This window comes from Peromyscus californicus, unplaced genomic scaffold (genome assembly GCF_007827085.1).
Source record: "Peromyscus californicus insignis strain IS unplaced genomic scaffold, ASM782708v3 Scaffold_12__1_contigs__length_115047231, whole genome shotgun sequence".
In the NCBI taxonomy this organism is placed as follows: Eukaryota; Metazoa; Chordata; class Mammalia; order Rodentia; family Cricetidae; genus Peromyscus; species Peromyscus californicus.
Window position 1 is genome coordinate 83,850,918 of NW_026294413.1, and position 21,697 is coordinate 83,872,614.

General features: G+C 44.5%; 1 protein-coding gene across 1 annotated transcript in view; it reads right to left on the bottom strand.

The window, feature by feature from the left end:
- The window catches only part of Polr3a (RNA polymerase III subunit A), a 47,383-nt gene that overhangs the window by 21,604 nt on the left and 4,082 nt on the right, over positions 1-21,697 (bottom strand). Inside the window, exons 4-17 of the mRNA XM_052733622.1 lie at positions 20,650-20,821; positions 20,244-20,398; positions 16,807-17,046; positions 16,527-16,689; positions 16,274-16,410; positions 13,768-13,871; positions 12,712-12,853; positions 10,481-10,621; positions 7,928-7,997; positions 6,170-6,297; positions 5,884-6,022; positions 5,279-5,443; positions 2,595-2,767; positions 910-1,021 (exon numbers count right to left, since the gene is read on the bottom strand). Coding sequence (XP_052589582.1) covers positions 910-1,021; positions 2,595-2,767; positions 5,279-5,443; positions 5,884-6,022; positions 6,170-6,297; positions 7,928-7,997; positions 10,481-10,621; positions 12,712-12,853; positions 13,768-13,871; positions 16,274-16,410; positions 16,527-16,689; positions 16,807-17,046; positions 20,244-20,398; positions 20,650-20,821 — 2,041 coding nt within the window. The remainder of the gene's footprint in view (positions 1-909; positions 1,022-2,594; positions 2,768-5,278; positions 5,444-5,883; positions 6,023-6,169; positions 6,298-7,927; positions 7,998-10,480; positions 10,622-12,711; positions 12,854-13,767; positions 13,872-16,273; positions 16,411-16,526; positions 16,690-16,806; positions 17,047-20,243; positions 20,399-20,649; positions 20,822-21,697) is intronic.

Here is a 21,697-nt window from a genome sequence, read left to right on the forward strand (position 1 = left end):
ATTTTAAAAAAGGGCTTTGTGCATCTGAGGCTGCTATAGACATCCTAGACCCATTCAAAAAGGTCATTCTATCTTTATCATCCTCTACTCCTTTACTAGGAGGTCTAGCAGCCATAAGGAGCAGGAGTATTGCTTTAATTATTCCAGCTACTTGCAAGCTCTTAGTGGAAAGCTGATTCAGAGCTGCACAGAGTTAAGCTCTGTACTCCCACTTGAGATTTATATTACTAAGAAGGGGAAATTTGTGGAGGCCCAAATTACTCAAAGTCAGAAAATCTGAGTTTGCTTTACCCAGCAGGGCTGCATAAGGGGATGATCTGACCACGGACATGGTTACTAGGTGTTTGGAAGAGTCTACACTTAGCTGTGCAGTGTGCTTTGATCTAGCAAATGGGTGGTCTTTTGCCCTGCCCCTTGGCATTGTTATAAAAAGTCCTTTTGAATAAACAGAAAAGGTCATTGGGTATTGACCCAGGTCCTCCCAAAGCTATCCTGTGTTTTTGTCTTTCTCCTCTTCGCTATCTTTCTATCTAATATTTTCTTATCCCTCTTTCCACCTCATGGAAACCCTTGAAAAGGGGGGAGCTGGCCTCCCACATCCTCAGCACCACAAGACAGGAAAAAAGATTGCTATATTGCTAAATCTATTACTAAAATTTCCCAGCTTTCTTTTTAACACCAAATTTGGTCAAAGCACCTTCAAACTCAGGAACCCAGCCACATTATCAACCAGCTTCTCCAAAAGACTTAAACTACCCCAAGGTAGTTTCAAGGTCAGATTTCCATGATTTAGAGACAGGCACTTAAAGAAATGAAGAGCCTCTATGAAGTTACCACCACCAAAGACATGTTCTAGAGCCAAGCCCCTGGCAGGGCACACAAACAGCCAACCCTGAGGGCTTAACTCACCTTTGGAGCCACACAAGGCCATGGTGAGGGGGCTGTTGCTCTTGTCCAGTTCTCGGAGGCAGGCACTACCAGCATGGTCCCTGATCACAGACAGCTCCTTCAGGATCAGGGCCTGGGGGGAAGGGCAGAGGAGGGAAGAAAATACAGTCTGTGAGGAGCCAGCCTCTGGCTCAGCAGATCACAAACCTTTAATCTGACATTTATAGAAAATTAGAGAACATTTCATCAGGATGTCATATTTCTAATCAATGAAGTTTCCTGAACTCAGACAATCAAAAAGTGCAAGCTGCACAAAGGCCTTTCTTCTGCAAGGGTCTGGAAGAGTATGAATAGCAAATTATAACAAAATCCTACATCCAGTCATGTGTACATGTGCCCCTATAAATGCACAATGCTCATGTGAAGGAGAACTGTTCGCTCTGCTTGTACAGTCTGTCTCTACCTGTTCTCATAAAGCATGCTTTCAATCTGCATGAGCAAAAAATGTGACAAGATGACTCCTGGACACCCTGACCTGTGAGCACAGTCAAAATTCACAATTTAAGGTTGATGAGCCCTCTAGAAATCGCGGTCCTATTAAGACCTTAATTAATTTTCTAGGTAGGTACAGTGAGAAGCCTCCTCTTACCTCTCTGTCTAAAACTCAGAAGACTGAAAAGGAGCAGACTTCCAGGGGATTAGTACACTCCTGTGAACCCAGCACTCAGGACTCTGGCAAGACTGTGAATTAGTGGCTATAGGTTACTTAGAGAAAGCCTGTCTCAAAAAAACCCTCACAGAAAGAAAGAATTCATCTTCCCACCTCTCTTTTAGTTACTGTATTGCTAAACTTGCCTGACCTGGTTTTGAACCCTCTTTAGCAAACTATTTATATGATCTGAACAGAAAACAAAACACTGGCTCTGAACTCTCCATCTTTCTGCCTCATTCTCTAGGTGGTTGAGATTATAGGCATGTGCCACCACACCCAGCTGGGAAGACTGGATACTTTAAGAGCCTATCTTCCACACTCTAGGGAGGGAAAAGTGCAAGACATAGACTATGCAGAAGGCAGAAGATAGCCAGGTATATTAACATGTACTTGCAAATCCCAGGACTTGAGGCTGAGGTCAGAAGACATTGAAATTGTGGCCATCCTGAGCTACAGAATGAGACTGTCATGAAATACAACAAAACAAAGCCCAGTTCCCCAACTCCTGGTCCATTTGCTTTTGAACTTCAGGCTCCTAGAGGAGAAGATAGATTTTTGATGTCGCCAGCTCAGCACTCAGCCAAATGGTTTCAAACATGAGGAGGCTGTGGCCTGGGTGAGACAATATAACATGAATATTTCCTATCCTGTATCCAAGTCATGGTAATGATCAATACACTGAGCGCTGGTGTGGTGTCTGTGGGAGGATGCTGCAAAGAGGGAGGGCTGAGGACCTGAGGGACAGTCAGAGCAGCCCCAGTGAAGCACAGCCCCATGCTGTCAAATGAACAGATACCCATGTTTTTATACCAGAGTGTGAATGCTAAAAGAGCAAAGGTCCCACACTGCCAAACAAACAAGAACACATTGCAGGAACGGGACAAGAACACGTCCCTTCTTGCTTCTCGGCCACCTTCTCTTCATGGCTTTTGGCCCATCCCAAACACACTGTAAGCAGGACAGCTGACCATGCTGATCAGGAGGGCAGTCTCACCTCTAGTGTCTCCTCAGCAGTGCAGCCTGGCTGCTGCTGCAGCTTGCCTGTGTTCAGGGCTTCAATGTATTCATCGCACTTCTTGTAGCCAGCATTCAGTAGCTCATACTTGGCCTTCAGCAGTCCCTGGCCAGGTGTGACATCACCAATCCCGATGGAGAACCCACGGTTAGCTGAGGAAGAATTGGCAGGCAGAGCAAACGAGCCATAACCATTAGTGTCAAGCTGTCAGGAAGAGCTCATCCCTGCTGCCTGCCCTCCTCCTCTCAGAAATCACTCTCAAAGAGAAAAGGAGGAAGACTGGGGTGTAACTCAGTGGAGAGAGAGCGAGAGCACTATGTGAATCTGGGTTTACTTCCCAATAAGAAAAAAAAGGCAAATATAAACACCATCTCTAGTAGACTTGGACTAAGCTGTGAAGAAGTGGGTGGGTGACTGAGTGTTCAGTCTTAGTTGCACAGGGAAGGAGAGGCCCTTTCAATGTCTTCAGGTAGAGAACCAACAAGTCTGGAGAGGCTTGGAAGTGAGACCACTAGTTTTTACAGACACAGAGATAAATGTACTGGAGACATGGAATGTGGAGAGTCTGTGTAAGGAACTGGCTCTGGGCTTTGCTCGGAAGGAAGATGGCAGTTCACGTCCTCAGGGAAGACCCAAGGGTTCTGGATTTGAGAATACCAGTCACAGCCGGATAGGACGACAAGAGCTTGGAGAACCATCTGTGCAATATATGATGGCAGCCTGGGCTCCCGCCTTGGCCAGCTTCCAAGGCTCTATCCCCAGGGTGGGAGACTGAAACTAGAAGAGATGTCTCTGAGGAAATCAAGCCTCCCTAGAGAAAACTGTTATTGACAGGGTAAGTGGTGGCCCTGCAGTGAGAAGGTTGGCTCTCAGCTCAAACCAAGGAACCTTAACAATAAACCAAGGACAATAAACCCTGCAGCTCTATTTCCAGTCAGTGATTATTAGTCTCACACCCCAAGGATGAGTGGATAACCAAGAACAATGTTCCCTGTGTATGCTTGCATGCCAGAAGAGGGCACCAGATCTCATTACAGATGGTTGTGAGCTACCATGTGGTTACTGGGAAATGAACTCAGGACCTCTGATCTCTTAACTTCTCAGCCATCTCTCTTGCCCTTTAGGAGAGTTTTTAACATGAAATATGAGACCACAAATACAAAAGGAAAGGAAATGGAAGATTCAGGGAGCAAATATGAAAATACTCAGTAAAACTCCTTCAGAGCAGTCAAAGTCAAATCCAGAGATCAGAATGGGGCCGCTCCAGCCTGGTGTGGCAGTGCACACCCTTAATCCCAGTGCATGGGAGGCAGAGCCAGGCAGATGCCCATGAGCTTGAGGCCAGCCTGGTCTATATGCCATTTTCCAGGGCAGTGGGGGCTACATAGTAGATCCTATCTTGAAAACATAAACAAATAAAACAGAGGAAATTGGGAAAAAATCCCAGTGTAGAGAACAGACAAATCCCCACCTTATCTGCAAATAATAATCATGGGAAATTTTATAAGAAATTCAAAACTTACCAAAGATAACATTTTATATCAACAGAAATAATAAAAGACAAAAGGAATGACTAAAGACATAGATTAAATAAAAGAAAGATAAGAAAAGCAGAATTGATCCCATAACTGGAAATGCAATTAACACAAGTTCCAAACAAAAAGAAATGCAGATAAAATTATCAAAGAAATATTGAGGAAATTTCCAGAAAGAAGGACACTGCTGCAAGTTTATAGGAGCTGACTGAGTGATTAGCACAAGATAAAAAGCCTACCCCAGGGCATTGCTGTGAACTTTTGGGAAAATACTAAATATAAGACTCTATGGCCTCCAGGATGGGAAAAAAAAGGTTCAAAACACTGTGGGACTAGAAATGGCTGCACCCTTTCCCCAGCACCCGAGAAGCTACAACAGAATAGAACAATACTGAGGAACTTCTGAGAGAAAATATTCCGTCTAGAATTTTCCATCCAGGCAAGAGTTAGCCAAAACAAGAAGAATCAAAATTTTATGGTTGGCAAGATGGTTCAGTGAATAAAAGCACTCGCCACCAAGCCTGACTACCAGAGTCTGATCCCTAAGACTCACCTCCACACTCATGCTATATGGCACTAGTGTACCCATACTCACTCACTCTCTCTCTCTCTCTCTCTCTCTCTCTCTCTCTCTCTCTCTCTCTCTCTCTCTCACACACACACACACACACACACACACACACACACCAACAGCAATAAAACTCAATTTTAGGAAACATGTAGAAATCACTTGATTTATGCCACCCTCAAAGTATGAACAAGCAAAGTACGTAAGCACAGAGGGGCAATAATGAATCATCTGGTTGGGATAATTAAGGGCGGCCCAAAGGCTACAGAGCTTCCCTGGGTACTTGGGAAGCAGCCCACAAAGAGCTTTTTATGCAATACACCCATTCATAGACAATAAGAAGCTACCACAGATTCTGATTAGAAAAAATGAAAAATCAAATTCCAAACAACCAACTTGTCAGTACTGAGTCAAGTCACTGATAAATGCACAAATGACTCAGCATACTTTATCCTGTGTGGGTGTGGGAATGAAAAAGTGAAAGAACACACTGTCAGAAGGCACTAAGACTTTGCCTACTGCAGCATTAACATGAAACAGGAAGCTGCTGAGAAACTCACATAGGTAGACAGGAGCCAGCCTGGCAAGCCGAGACATGGCATCGGCAGCCTCATTCTGCCCCCAGTCTCGTAGCAAGATGTAGAAGATGTTGTTCTTGGATCCTGACCCCAGAGTTCCTTTGTCCATGCTGCCACTCATCAGCTCACTGTTCTGGATCGTAACATCTGGAAGGGTAATACTGACAATGCATTTAAATGAACAATTATCTGGTTGAGAAAAATGAAAATTCCAAGTACACCCAAAGAATTTCTCCTTAAAACTTTGTTTTCTGTTAAGGCAACAACTATGAGGAAAACCAGTGCTATATATATATATATATATATATATATAACCTTTGATGCCCACCTGCCCCTCCCTCCCCTAGAAAGACAAATTGCATCAACTGACAAAACCGTTAAAAAGGGCCATTCTGAGCACTGCAACTCTGTCCAAATGATCTCCCATCTAGAGACTGACAATGAGACAGAGAGCGCAGCTACACTTTTTTTCCTGAGGAAAACTTCCTTCCTAGCCCTTGCAGGAACAGTGAAGTTGCTCTTAGGCAGTGAAGCTCACTCTAGGCCACCTGCTTGCTCCTCCCACCCCGTCCTGTTCCTTCACTCACAGGAGTCATTGACGCAGAGGTCTTCCCCCTTGCCACAGTACTGCTTGCCCTTGGTCCGGAGGTTGGCCCTCACTGGATTGTCATCGCTGGGTCTGAGGATGACACTGAAGATCTGCTTTCCGGTCCACAGGGTGACAGGCTGGAGGAAAGGAGGCAGCAGATGAGCGCTGGGCTGGTCTCGGCACGGTCCACTTCAGTAAGGTAAGAGGGTGCAGGGATTACCTGCGAGCCCAGCACCAGCACGGCCCCTCCATTCCACCAGCCACCCACACGGACCCCAACACACCTTTAGTATTGTAGGGGGTGGGAGGCGCACTTTAATTTTCTCATCCTTGCCAACAAGGATTGAAGCAATGATTTGGCAAGCCTTGGCTCGATCAAAGAAAGTATCCTTCAGGGTGAGAAGGTAGGCACCTAGTGTAAAGAATCAGCACAAAAAATGTGAATTTAACAAGAAGTTGTAGATTTTTTTTTTTTTTGGTTTTTCGAGACAGGGTTTCTCTGTGTAGCTTTGCGCCTTTCCTGGAACTCACTTGGTAGCCCAGGCTGGCCTCGAACTCACAGAGATCCGCCTGGCTCTGCCTCCCAAGTGCTGGGATTAAAGGCGTGCGCCACCACCGCCCGGCGAAGTTGTAGATTTTTAACACTGCACTCAAAGGAGTTTGTTACAAATAAATATTTATGCTTCTTAAAAAAAAAAAGAAAGAAACAGCACAAAAAAGAAAAGACTACATAGGGGAATGCACACATTTTCAACCTTCAAGTGAAGTCAGACAGTTAGTTCCCAGAGAAGAATAAAAACAGAGATGCTGACTGTGCCCCCAACTCGACAAAGTCAGTCAAGTGGCTTTGTTCATCTACTGCCTCATTTCAGACCTGTGGCAGAGTCTAGGCCAGATACTAGGCCTAGAAAACCCCCAGTTTCAGGAAGATCAGCCTTGGCTGCATCAGAAGCTCAGGGCCAGCCCAGATGAAGCCCTACTGAATGCCCCCTACATGCTCAGCCTACAGGAAGCCCTACCAAACTGCCCCCCAACTTAGCCTATATGAAGGCCACTGAATCCCCTGACACAGCCTACATGAAGCCCACTGGCCCCCTCACTCAGACTAATGGAGCCGCCTGGTACCCCTATTCAGACTACACGAAGACCCCTGTACCCCCACTCAGACTACATGAAGCACCCTGTACCCCCACTCAGACTACATGAAGCACCCTGTACCCCCACTCAGACTACAAGAAGCCCCTGTACCCCCACTCAGACTACATAAAGCCCCCTGTACCCCCACTCAGACTACAAGAAGCCCCTGTACCCCCACTCAGACTACATAAAGCACCCTGTACCCCCACTCAGACTACAAGAAGCCCCTGTACCCCCACTCAGACTACATAAAGCCCCCTGTACCCCCACTCAGACTACAAGAAGCCCCTGTACCCCCACTCAGACTACATAAAGCCCCCTTTACCCCCAGACTACAAGAAGCCCCTGTACCCCCACTCAGACTACATAAAGCCCCCTGTACCCCCACTCAGACTACATGAAGCCCCCTGTAACCCCACTCAGACTACATGAAGCCCCTGTACCCCCACTCAGACTACATAAAGCACCCTGTACCCCCACTCAGACTACATAAAGCACCCTGTACCCCCACTCAGACTACATGAAGCCCCACCCTACCACCATTCCCCCCTCAGCCTCCATCACAAAAGAAACAACAGACAAACACCTGCCAAGTCTGTGGAGCTCAGTGAGTACACACAGAATCAAATGAAGAAACAACCAGTAAAAATACCTCGAGCAAGCTCAAGGGTCAACGACAAACCTAAATATAGGACAGGGCATAGTGCTGCACAGCTGTAACCCTGGCACCTGGGAGTGCGGGGCAGGATTCTGAGTGCCAGGCCAGACTAGCTGAGCCACCCAGGGGCACCCTGTGTCAAACTAAAAGTAGGAAGACTCCTAAGTACAGATAATAGCTAGCATTCAGGCCATCGTCTGAATCACTGTGCCTGGGAAGCCAAAGCCTCCTCTCAAGGTCCACTCACCTGTTAGGAAGTCCTGAATGGCAGCAATGAGTGGCTCCCCGTTTCTCGGGGTCACAAGGTTCGCTTTGGTCTGAAGAAGAAACAAGCACAAGTCAGCCCCTCTGGCTGGACAGTGCAGCCTGAAGGTCTGCATCACGTGACTGTAGGCATCACATGACTGCTGAGCTGAGAGGTCTCCACCCCAGCATTCTTACTATCTTGAAGTTGCCTTATTGATCAAGGGAAAAGAAAAGTCCCTAGTAGGGACTCACTCTGTAGCCAAGGTTGGCCTAGAACTCACTATGTAGCCTAGGCTCCTCTGGAACTCATGGTGATGCTCTTGCCTCAACTTCTTGAGTGCTGGTGTTAACAAGTGTGTAGACAAGCCTAGCTAAGAACATTCCCTTCTGTGAGAGCTGTATCTCTGAAATCAATCAATTCCATGTTTCTCCACAATTACAGAACTGAATGACTTCTCTTGTTAAGTTCTAACAGCAATTGAGAGCAAGCAGAAGTTCCTTGTCAGAGCGGGAATCTTCTAATGTTCATGAGAGGCTGTGGAGGTGCTTCTGTGAGTCTGTGGGTTTTCTGGGCCTCCTTACCATGTCCAAGGTCCTGTCAGGCAAAGACCTTTTACTTCCCATTTGTGAGCCATCACAGGGTAATGGCCCTACATCTGGAGTGGCCACGACACACTCAGCTAGGTTTAGAGACCCTCTCAGAGGGAAGACGGCAGGTGGCCTCACGTTAGTAGGGACATGAGGTAGAGTTTCATGATTTTGTAAATCTGTGTACTCTGGGCCCACATTCATGCTGGGCCCTATAGATTTAGAACTGCTGCATCAAAATGTCTCCAGTGAAACTCAAAGAAATGTGTTCAGATGGAACAAGGGACTCTTCCACCCCAAGTGTCCAAGCCTGTAGTTTATGGTTGTTATTTTAATCAATGAGATCTTATAACAAAATGACAGTGGTATGGCTCCTGACAGGCATAGTTTAACTGGTTGAATCCAAGTGGTGGCTATTATTCCCCATAATATTTTAATAACAAAAACAGCATGTGCTTTTTCCTAAAAAAAAAAAAAAACAAAAAACCTAACTACAAATATAGACAATCCAAAATCCCACAACTAATCCATGGACTAAGGCCTCCATCAATGCAAGGCTAAAGTATCCCATCAGTGATGGAGGCTATGGATAAGCATGGTGTCTCATGTCTGTTATCCTAGTGCTAGGAGTAGATGCTGGAGGATCACAGTGAGTTCTAGGCTAGCCTGGGCTATAGAGCAAGTCCATCTCAACAAGCAACTGTGGAGGCTTGAAGTGTGGTTTAGTTGTTAAAAGTAACTGGAATTTATTTACTCGTTTACTTTTAGTGGGGCTGGGAATGAAGTAAGGGTTACAGCCACACTCTGTCCCCACAAGTGGTTTTTGTGGGTAGCAATAGGGAATTTTTACAAACATACATGGGTGAGTTTATAATGTAGGAATGTAGGCCAGAGGGGAAAAATACTCAAGCCAGATGTGGTATAATGTGTGTACTCTTGACCACTAGGGAGACTGAGGCAGGAGGATCACTTGAGCTCATGAGTTCAAAGCCAACATGGGCAACAAACCAGGTCCCAATTAAAATCCACAAGTCCAAAGCTGTACTTGTCAATAGTCAGGGATTACTAGAAGGGCAGAGCCCTACACAGTAGACACCCAACAGTGCCTTGTGCAGCAGGACATAGGGGCAGTGTGGATGGAACAACAGGTAGAGACCAACTCCTAAGAGCAGGCATGAACCCCCCTATCACAGAACCTCTGTAGCCACAGCAGTCACAAAAATAATTAGTCTAGTGCCCTTTAAGAGGCCAAAGCAGCACGTAATACACTTTGGGAAAGTTTTCATTTACAACATACTGGGCAATCCACTTAGTAGGGCATCTTCCCCCATAATACCCATACTGGTACTGGTGCACAATTTTTCTTTTTCTTTTTTGAGACAAGATCATGTGGTCCATGCTGGCTTTGAACTCATAATGTTCTCGTCTCTGCCTCCAGTGGGCTGGGGCTCCCTCTGCAGCTTAGGTTCTTAAGTGCTGGGATTACAGGCATGCAATACACCACCATTCAGGCTATTTAGTTTAGTTTCTTTTTTTGTTGGGTTGTTTGTTTTGAGACAGGGTTTCTCTGTGTAGCTTTAGCTGTACAGGAACTCACTTTGTAGACCAGACTGGCCTCAAACACAGAGATCCGCCTGCCTCTGCCTCCAGAGTGCAGGGATTAAAGATGTGTACCACCACCTCCCACCTAGTTCATAGCTGTTACTCATCAACATATATTCTTCCAAGAATCCAGTGTAAAGACCAGAAAATGTCATCCCATCCTAAAAAGCACTTGTGAATAACTCACTTTTATGCTACTACTTTCAAGACTGTTCAAAGGCTCAAAGGGAACCAACGAGAAAATGAGACAGAAGAGCACAAGCCTTGTAGCATGTGTGAGAACAGGAAAGCCCGGCTTCTCTGGCATTGGTACCTGCCTGGCTTTCATGTGGGCCCTTTTCATAGGCAATACCCCAGTACCTACCCCCATGAGAACAAGGGCCTCTGCTTTGGCCTCCTCTGTCTGGGGAAGATGAAGGTTCATTTCATCCCCATCGAAGTCTGCATTGTAGGGGGTGCAGACACATTCATTGAATCTGAAGGTCCGGTGGGGCTTGACCCTGGCCTGTAGAACACCAAAACAAAACATGAGCACCCAAAAGCTTCCTTGTTTCAAGCCATGAGGAAAAAACAAACATTGCCTAGAAAACTAGCAACTTTAAGGAAGTAAACTTCTATTTCTTCTGTTGTGGTTAACACAAATCACTGGTAGATTTAGTCAAGCAAGCCAAATTTAACACACTATGAGGCCACACCGGAGACAATGTGTACAGTCCACACTCCTCAAGTATTAATAAAGTTTCCTACTGAGTCTATAACAGGGGAAGCCACAAGTCGGGAATCCTAAGCCTATCAAGTAAGGAACTCGCAAGTCAGTGGGTCTCAACTCCCCAGACTGATAATGAAGGGAAAAGAACCAGCCGTGTGTGCTGCATTTCCTTTGTGAACTGTTCTTCAAAGTGAGCCACTGCCCTAAAAGCAGAGGAAATACTTCCATTAAAACAAGTATGGATGGGGCTTGAGAGATGGTTCAGTGGTTAAGAGCACTAACTGCTCTTCCAGAGGACCTAGGTTCAAATCCCAGCACCCATATATATACATCACAACTCACACCTGTCTGTAACTCCAGTTTCAGGGGAACCATAGCAAAACATCAATGCACGTAATTTTTAAATAATTTTTAAATTTTTTAAAAAAAGAAGCCTGGATAACACATGAGAACAGAAAGAAATTAGAGATTGGGGATCCCTTATACCCTCAAGTATTTCAATCTACTTCTCAGCATCAGCAAGTGTGGGGTGGCCAGATCACATGAACATTCCTGAACAAGCCAAGAGCAATAACCAGCACCATCTATGTATGCATCAGCCCTGCCAAATAGATGAGCGTGAATCTGGTGAGCCTTTAGACTCATTTCAAGCTCACAGGGATGAAAAGCAGTAGCAGCAGTGAAGCAACATCTGCAGGGGGCCCACAGCCCTCAGCGTTCTTCAAAGTCATGCTGCCCCTAAGCCTGTGGCACTCAACACTCTGCAAGAGACCCACTGTGCAAGTCTCTTCAGCATTTTAGGTGCTAAGTTTCCTTTCTTTTTTTGTTTGCAAAAGTCTGGGTTTCTCCGTGTAACAGTCCTAGCTGTCCTGGAACCTACACCATAGACCAGGCTGGCCTCAAACTCACAGAAATCCACCTGCCTCTGCCTCTGCCTCCCAAGTGCTGGAATCAAAGCCATGCACCACCACCACCTGGCTTTAGTTGCTAACTTAACAGGCAAAAGCAAACCAAATCAATTTTTTGCCTATTTTACATAAAGCTGTGTACACAACACACATATTTTTCTTTGCCAAATGAAATCATTCCAGGAATTTTCACTCCAACTCTCAATTAGATCTGTGCCACAGTAATGTTGTGCATGAACCTTATACCTCACATCTTAAAAACACTGAAGGGAGGGGCTGGTGATGCTTCTTAGGTCAGAAGCACTTGCTACGCCAGAGCACTTCCAGTTTGCTTCTCAGTACCCATTTTAGGCCTCTCACAACTGCCTACAATTCCAGTCCAGGGGATCCCATGCCCTCTTCAGGTCTCTACACTTTCCTGCACACATGTGGCATACATCAGACACACCCACCCACACATATGTATACATAAAATGAAGATGAAATAAAGTCAAAAATCCAAGTTTTACTCCTGACAATCTGACTTTTATCTCGGGGAGGCACCTGGGAGAAGAAGAGAATGCGCATCATGGCATGAATGCAAACACACACTAAATTTAAAGTTTTAACAAGTTTTATTGCCGGGCAGTAGTGGCATATGCCTTTAATCCCAGTACTTGGGAGGCAGAGGCAGGAGGATCTCAGTGAGTTTGAGGCTGGCGTGGTCTACAAAGCCAGTTCCAGGACACTCAGGACTGTTACACAGAGAAACCTTATATCGAAAAAAAACAACAAAAAAACCCAAACAAACAAACAACCCCCCCACCAAAAAAAACAAACAAACAAGTCTTATTTAAACAGAAAGGGAAATAGAAAGTTCAAAGTTACAAGACTTGGAGAGTTCCAGCAATTTTAACTTCACGTGTTCAGAATTCAGCTCTGAGTAGACCCTGTAAGTTCCCACTCAGCGGGAACTAAGAGTAGCAACTTCACACTTACCAGATGGGCCATGATGCTCAGTTTGTGCAGCGAGGGCTGCCGGTTGAACAATACCACATCTCCGTCTATCAGGTGTCTCTCTACGATGTCACCGAACTTGAGCTCCTGAGCCATCTTTTCCCGGTTTCCATACTTCAGGAACCTGAGCGTGCAGGATACACACACACATATGGTCTCTGAACCAAGTTCTCTCAACACATTTCTCCCACTCAGATCAGAAACTGACGTCTATGACACTTAAACTAATCTAAGACGCTACAAATTTACTGACTTATATGAGACAAGATCTCCCCATGTAGCCCAGGCTGACCTGGAGCCTCCTACATTAGCCTTCCAATGCTGGGACAACAGACATGTGCCACCATACATGGCTCCATTTTCTTTTCTTTTTTCTTTTTTTGAGATAGGGTTTCTTTGTACAGCCCTGGCTGTCCTGGAACTCGCTCTGTAGACCAGGCTGGCCTTGAGCTCACAGAGATCCACCTGCCTCTGCCTCCTGAGGGCTGGGATTAAAGGTGTGGGCCACCACCACCCAGCGAGACCCTATTTTTAATAAGAGGGTGCTGGGAGCTGGAGGTACAGCTCAGCAGTACATAGGGCCCTGGATTCAGTCTCCAGATCCAGGAGAGATGGATGTTAAAATATGAAAGTATTTGTTTTAGAATCGTAGAACTACAGTAATATTCTTTCTTCTATGGGATCCTTAAAACCCTCACGACATAAGCCACTGGTGGTCACCTCACCTGGCTGTCAAGCCAGACTTGGTGAAATGAACACCAATGAGAGATCCTCAAGAGCCCAGTGACACAGAAAACAAGCTGTTCGTATCTCAAGCGAGTCTGTGTATCTAGGTCTAATATAATAATGTCCCATGTAAGAGAACAATACTTCATGCATATGCAGTGAGCAGAGACAATGACAGACACAGGACTAGTCAATTTAAACATCTACATTCTACACGCCAAAATGCCCGTCAGTGTATCTAGAATGCATTCCATGGTTCTGGTTCACAGTACCGTCAGGCAGGTTAATCCCACACAACCGGGAAAGCATTACCTTTTCATCTGCATGTGTCTCTGCTGGATGAAATTGGCTCCTGGGTGAACATCAGGGCCATTTCGAACCAGTTTCCTCAAAAAATTGATGTTTGCTTTGTTCACCTACAGGACCATGATAAAAACACAGTAAGACAGTTTCCTGTCTATAAGCTACCCAACAGTACTCAGTTGTTCACAGCATAGGTTCTAATGACAGAGAGCTACCACGGGGCAGCTGTGGCCCCCAGTCGTGACTGAAGTTGCAGGAACAGCAAACTGGCAGACAGCAGCCTAGATCTAAAGAGGCTTGGCTAAGTCTTTCTCCGTTTCTAATCTCCCTATGTGTACTGAACTGCTCAGTACTGTGAATGCAATCTGTGGCAACTTCATCTGCCAATTTTCACCAGGCTCTAAGGCTTAAAAGATACGGCAGCAGTACCATGGGCTGTTGTCTGCTCCAACCATGCTCTGTAACTTCTTGGTCAATGGTTTAATGGGAAAGAATTCTTCCTTCAAATGAGGACACTTGGAACAGGTTTATGACAAGCATTGATGATCCAGATTGTCTATAAACCTCAGGCATGCAGCTAATCAGCAAGCTTTTATTACCAGGCACTACAGTGGTCTAAGTCGCTATATGGAGCTTAGGGTTGGGGGGCACTGTAACCACCATATTGTACTCAGAGTATGAACTGAATGCAGACGGTCGCAGGCTTTCTCACTGTGTCCACTAGAGTATGAACTGAATGCAGACGGCCGCAGGCTTTCTCACTGTGTCCACTAGAGTATGAACTGAATGCAGACTGCTGCAGGCTTTCTGGGTGAGCAGAAACAGCTTTCAAATGATCAGACTCTTTGACTCAGTCATTTTACAGTTAAAAACTAACAACCATACTGAGAAAACTAACTAGGAAGAAGAACTGATTATTTTTATTATTTGGACAATGTTGTGACCAGAAGTTTCTGGATGGCTAGACTACAAAATGTACAAACACATCGGAGCACTGCTTATTTTATTAAATATTTTTAAATAACACTGTTTAGGAAAATGTTTTCAGTGAAATACTGTAGAATGTGAGGATTAAACTAACAAAGGTGTTGAAAGTGTTGTCAGTAGGGAAAAAAGCTGCGGCATAGAAAGTGGAATGTATGCATTCATAAACACCAAGCAAGATACAAGGGTCACTCCAAAGACAACACCCCCAAACTGTCACTCATCTCAAATGCTCCCATCACCAAAATGTGCAAACCAGAATGGCTAAGTGACACTGACTGAACTGATCATGGATTGAGTGGGTTTGGTGTTCGGGGAAAGCCTGAGGTAGATGGGCGTGCCCTTTTGTTTTAAAACTGCTGAATGGGCTTAGGATGAGGTCAGCTGGCCTCCCAGCTATGAGGCCCCAGTTTCATCTCTAGCACTGAGGAAGAAAGAAAATTAAAATGCATAAAAACGAACAGCAGATTCTTTTGCAAATATAAAAATGTTTTCTTTTTTCATCTGCAGCTGTCTCTAATTGACAGCGATATGGTAAGAGCTGGTGAGATGGCTCATTGGTTTGGTAAAAGCACTTGCCAGCAGGTTTGAGGGCCTAAGCTCCATCACTGGAACTCACTGTGGGAAGGACTGACTCCTGAAATTTGTCCTGTCACCTCCACATGCACACTCGAGGACATGTGCACTCACACTCATGCATGTGTGCACACACATACACTAAAATAAGAACAGAATACAAAGACAGTAACTTAAGTACTTTATCCATCACCCCTTTAAACACTTAAAAACCTGAGCCAGGCATGGTGGCACAGGCCTTTAATCCCAGCACTTGGGAGGCAGAGGCAGGCAGAGCTCTGTTAGTTCAGAGCCACCCTGGTCTACATAGTGAATTCCAGAACAGACAGCTACATAGTGAGACCCTGTTTCAAAAATCCAAACCAGAACCAAAAAACACTAAAAAAAAAAAAGGAAAGAAAAAAAGCCTATTATTGAATATAGCTATTTTACAAGAACTGTCTCCTTAGAGTCAGTGAAATTCCATGGTCTATGGAGCAGGGTGTAGGTCAGGGGTCGAGTGCTCACATGCCTGGCACACGTGGTCCCAGGCTGGGTCTCTACCTTTTCAACAAACAAACAAACGAAAACGCAACAGCTTCCAGCTACAGCTACAACTGCACCAGTGTAGATGTAGAGGTTGTGTGTTTAACAAAGTGGAATGAGTCGGAGAGATGGCTCAGCAGTTAAGAACACTGGCTGATCTTCCAGAGGTCCTGAGTTCAATTCCCAGGAACCACAGTGAGGTTCACAACCATCTGTAATGGGTTCTGATGCCCCCTTCTGGCATGCAGATGTATATGCAGACAGAGCACTATTTTTAAAACCAAAAAAATAAAAAATAAAAAAAAATGGAATGAGATATTTTCACAAAGTTGTGTGGGTTTCTGGAGACTTGCCTCTATATGTAGCATGAAATATCAAAATAGAAACATTGGATTGGAAACAAAGAACTGGGCAGCTGAATGGTATTTACCTTCTCAGGAAAAGTTAGAATTTTGGCCACATGAACGGGCACAGCTACTTCATCAATCCGGAGGTTGGGGTCAGGTGAGATGACTGTTCGGCCAGAAAAATCCACCCTCTTCCCTGACAGATTACCTCTAAATCGACCTAAATAAATAAAAAACACCATAGGTCCCATTACATGCCTCGGGCTGTTTCTGAGGATCTGAACAGACATATACTCCCTCAGTAGGTAACAATGGTAGATCTTGTCAGGAACCTACCCTGCTTCCCCTTCAGGCGCTGGACAAAGCCTCGAGTCCACTTCTTGGGGGCCATGTTGAGGGGGATGCCAGAGAGCTCACTGTTGATGTAGAGGGCACACTGCAGCTGCAGGAAATCCCAGTCCTCCATGATCATCTGCGTCTTGGCTCCTGAGATCCGGTGCTACGAGTACAGAAAGATCAGAAACAAACCTGCTCTCTGAGTTTTCTTGCATTCTAGTGAGCTAACATCTCTAGATGCACACAGTGCAGAATGCACAAGTTAACGGGAAACACTGACCTTTTTAATGACATCATTTAGGAAAATGATCTCTGTCAGTTTCATTGTCAGGTCATCTTCATTGGTTCCAGACTTCAGATCGCTCACGACAGAGGGTCTGATACATAAGGGAGGCACCAAAAGTCGGGTGAGAATCAAATCAGAGGGCTTTCCAGCTTCTGGGTTCATCAGAAGTAAAGGGACATCTTCAGCGGGGATGCGCTTAAACAAATTCAGAACAACTAAGGGATTCAAGTTCTCCTACAGGAAGGAAGAAGGAAGGAAGGAGATGGTAGGTCAGTTTCCTAAGGTTGGTAAAGTTATCCTTCCCTGTGTTTGCTTTTCTTGAAGACAGGATCCCACGCAGCCTCAAACTTGCTATGTGGTGGAGACTTGCCTAGGGCTAGCTAGCCAGCAAGCCCTAGGGTTCTTCCCATCTCCACTTCCCCAGGGCTGGGATTATAAGCATACACCACCACAATGGCTCCCCGACCTCATGTGGGTTCCGGATAGTCAATGGAAATCCTTTCGCAAGCATCTAACTACTGATTGTGTTTTCTTTTTATTATAATCAGTTTTTTCTTAATCAGTTTATATTACCTTTGAATTAAGTTCATCAGTGTAAGTGTTATGTTGTGGAGGAGGGGAAGGGCTCACGACACTCCACCCTGGCTAAGGAGCCATTGCTAGTTTATGGCTTTTAGGGAGGGGAGAGCCAGTTCTCTTTAAGGGTGTGGCTTCTGGTGGGTTAACTATGTTCCAGCAGATGACCCCACACCCTTGAGATATGGGCAGCATAAATTTGACTTGGTGGGTTATTTAAAAAAGAGAGAGAACATGAAGTTGGAAAGAGATAGACAGTGGATCTGAGGGGATTTAGGGGAAGAGTAGGGTGTGAACATGATGAAAATATATTGTATGTATGTATGAAACTCTTAGAGAATTAACAAATATATTTAAAATGTTAAGCTATGAACCACTAACTTACTGAGAACTATGCACATTACTAGAGATCTAAAAATCCTAAGAATGGAGCCAGGTATGGTGTTACACACCTTTAATCCCTGCTTTTCAAGGCACAGGCAGGCCAGCCTGGTTTACATAGTAAGCTCCAGGACAGCCAGGACTACATAGAACAATGGTTCTCAATATTCTTGATGCTGAGACCCTTTAATACAGTTCCTCATGTTGTGGTGACCCCCGAACCATTAAATTATTTTTTTGCGACTTCATAACTGTAATTATGCTATTGTTATGAATTGTAATGTAAACATCTGTGTCTTCCGAAGGTCTCAGGTGACCTCTGTGAAAGGGTTGTTCGACCCCTGGGGGTCAAGACCCACAGCTTGAGAACCACTGACATAGAAAGACCCTGTCTCAAAATCAAATGCACAAAAAATGGTCATTATGTGTCTTGTTTTCTACTGACTAAATTTTCTGGGGATTTTATTAAATGAATCTTACGTTTCAATAATGAAATGTTAGAAACACCTCCCTACCATCGGAGAAAATAGGGTAGGAAATCTTGAAGAGCATTGAGAAATGGTAGGAAGAGAACAGAGGCCAGACCTCAGCTGAGGATCTGTCACAGCTGGACAGGACACTGGTATGCCAGGAAACAGAAAAGCCAGAGGACTGCAAAGTCTAGAAACCATTTACTAGCAAGAGCAGTTCTCCAAGAGTGACACAACAGCCTGCCAAGGGGCACTGGGAAGAGGAGGCTGGCAAGTACGCTCTACTCTTCACCAACCTCGGGACTTGTACTATGTGTGACATGAGTTTGAGTGCTCACTAGTCTTCTGGGGACAAACTATAATTTCTGTCCAATTCCTGAAGGACTTGTACTGCAGTGCTGCCCACAAAGGCATGGACTGGCATAGACTGGGCTGGACTAAGCAGCTCCGCCCACGACCGGGATATGGCAGTAGAAGCCTGTAATGCCAGGACTCAGGAGACTGAGGAGTTATGGGAATGGAAGATCCTGGGCTACACACTGGGACCCTGTCTATTCCCCCACATCCACGAGGAAAGAAAACACTAAAGGGAAGTACAAGCAAACAAATGGAGTTACATCCAGACTCAGAAGGACAAACATGGTATGTACTCACTCATAAGTGGATACTAGATATAAAGCAAAGGACAATCGGACTGCAACCCACAGAACCAGGGAGGCTACCTAGCGTGGGGACCCTAGGATGACTGTGGCTTATAATAAGTTTTGGTTTTACCCAAACACTGGGCAAACTTTAGTGAAACATTTCACTATTACGATAAGAATTTGTACTGTATCAAGGTGATAAAATAAAATGCTGGCCATACTTTCAGGAGAGGAGGCTAAAATCTTTTTAGAATATGGACTAGCCTATAGAAAAATGTCTGCCGTAAATCAAACAGTGAAGGGGAATATGAATAGGAATCTCACTTAAACAACTTAAGTAAAACATGGCTCTCGGAACAGATTAAGATAGGTTTCTTCTGTATCCCAGAATCTAATCAATATTTATATGTATAATTCAGCTATCATTTGGCTTAAAAGGGCTTATTGGGAAATGTTATCATTTATACTATTTTCTACAGAGAAAATATTTTACTGTTTAAAATAATCCTGGACTTTTACATTATAACCTGTTTTTATGTTCAAGCTATCTGTGTATTATTTCTCCTGCAGTTGTACATAAAATGTTTTTACATTCAAAAAAAAGGGGACAAATACTATAGAACTGTATTACATAAAATATATAGAATACGCCGGGCGGTGGTGGCGCACGCCTTTAATCCAGCACTCAGGAGGCAAAGACAGGTGGATCTCTGTGAGTTCGAGGCCAGCCTGGGCTACAGAATGAGTTCCAGGAAAGGCGCAAAGCTACACAGAGAAACCCTGTCTCGAAAAACCAAAAAAAAAAAAAAAAAAAAAAAAAAAGAAATATATAGAATACACAAATTTATAGAGACAGAAAGATTAGACATTATCTCAAGATAGAGAAGAAAGGAATATACAGCAATGATTTACTAAGTACAGAATCTGTTTTGTGTGATGGAAAAAACCCACAAATGGACAGTAGTATCAGGACATAATATCATGAATGTAATAAATCAATACAATTAATTAATTAATTAATATCATAATATAATTATTGAATGAATACTGTGAATGTAATCAATGAATACCACAAATGTAATTAATATCATGAGTCTAATTTTAAAAATTAATTAATTTAAATAAATAAATAAAGCAAGCCGGAAAAAAAAAATGGAGTTACAAGGCCAATCCCAATAAACTTAGTGCCAGACGCACACCTGCCACAGTTCTATGAAGTACTATGGGGAGCTGACAACATCATTGGGGATGGAGCATGGAGGAGGAAAAGAATGTGTACTAGTGTATGTGTGTGCACATGTGTGCCCTGCATGATGCTTGAGAGGTGCAGGCAAAGGGAAGGCATGTGTTTTCAGCTCACCTGAGCCCTTCCCAGCAGTGGCTCAACCTCTTTGTTATGCTCAATGGCTGTCTCAAAGGACTGCAGGAAATTTGATACAACGGGATCCACGACTTTTTTGTTGGTCTTGTATTTTTCATGAATTATCTTCAGCAAACCACATTTCTTTACAGTACCTACAAGAGTGAATTCATTTACCAAGGATTAAAAAAGTCAGGTCTCAGCTATACTGGCTAAAGGGTAGAGTCTAATGAAACTGCTACAGCAATCAAAGGAGAGAGAAACATTTTCTAGGAACAAACCAGCTGCTGCGCCCATAAGCCTAATTCACAGGGAAAAGGCTGATTCTAAAACATCCTACAGAACCAATCCATGAAACAAGAATGGGGCAGAAGGGCTGTCGCTGAGCCTCTGGGCATCCCCTCACCGTTAAAGGCGCCACAGTAGTGACAAGTGCTCTTTTTCCGGCACTTATCTGAGATCCTCTTCTTCAGGCCCCGCTTCTGCAGGTAGGTCAGACCAGGCCTCTTCAGGAAATCTAGAAACTGCTGCTTCTCCTCCTGGGACAGCAGAATGTGGCAGCAGGTTTTGCAGATCATCTTTTAAAGGTTAAACAGAATGGAAACCAAGGTAAGAAACAAAAAAATTCCTCCCTTTTAAAACTGCCACCTCTGACTGGGCAGTGGTGGCACATGCCTTTAATCCCAGCACTCAGGAGGCAGAAGCAGGCGGATCTCTATGAGTTCAAGGCCAGACTGGTCTACAGAGTGAGTTCCAGGACAGCTTCACAGAGAAACCCTGTCATGAAAAAAAAAATCAAGCAAACAAACAAAACAAAAAGCCACTCTTAGAGCTACCAAAATGGATTACTGGGACAGGTGCTTTGCTGCTAAGCCAGATCATCTGAGCCCAATCCCTGGGAACCACAAGTTAGGAGAAAACTGACCCCCACTGAGTGCCCACATATATATCTATATCTATATATATATATATATACACACAAAATAAATAAATGTAATAATACTGCTGTCACCCCTTTGTTGTGTACACAGAGTGAAATATCATGAATCAAGACCTACACATAGAGCCAGCCTGTGTTTTCAGAATGTTGGCGGTACTCAAGGCCAGATTGGCAAGATTTTGTTGCTATCTTTTTCTTTGTGCTTTCTCTATTATTTCAACTGATTATTTTTGGGCAGTGCTGGGGAATTGAACCTAGGGCCTTATGCATGCTAAGCAGGTGTTTATCAATGAACTATATCCACAGCCCTTGGTTTTGGGCACAGAGTCTTGTTATTTAGTTCAGGGTGACCTTGAACTCACGTGGTTTTCAATTTTCCTGCTTCTGCCTCTCTAGCTCTGTGATTACAGGTGCACATCACCAGTACAGAGTTTTTAACAATTGGAATCTGGATTTCTGAGCCCTTATACAGCCTCAGCTGGCCTTGGACCTGGGAATTCTCCTTTTCTGCTTG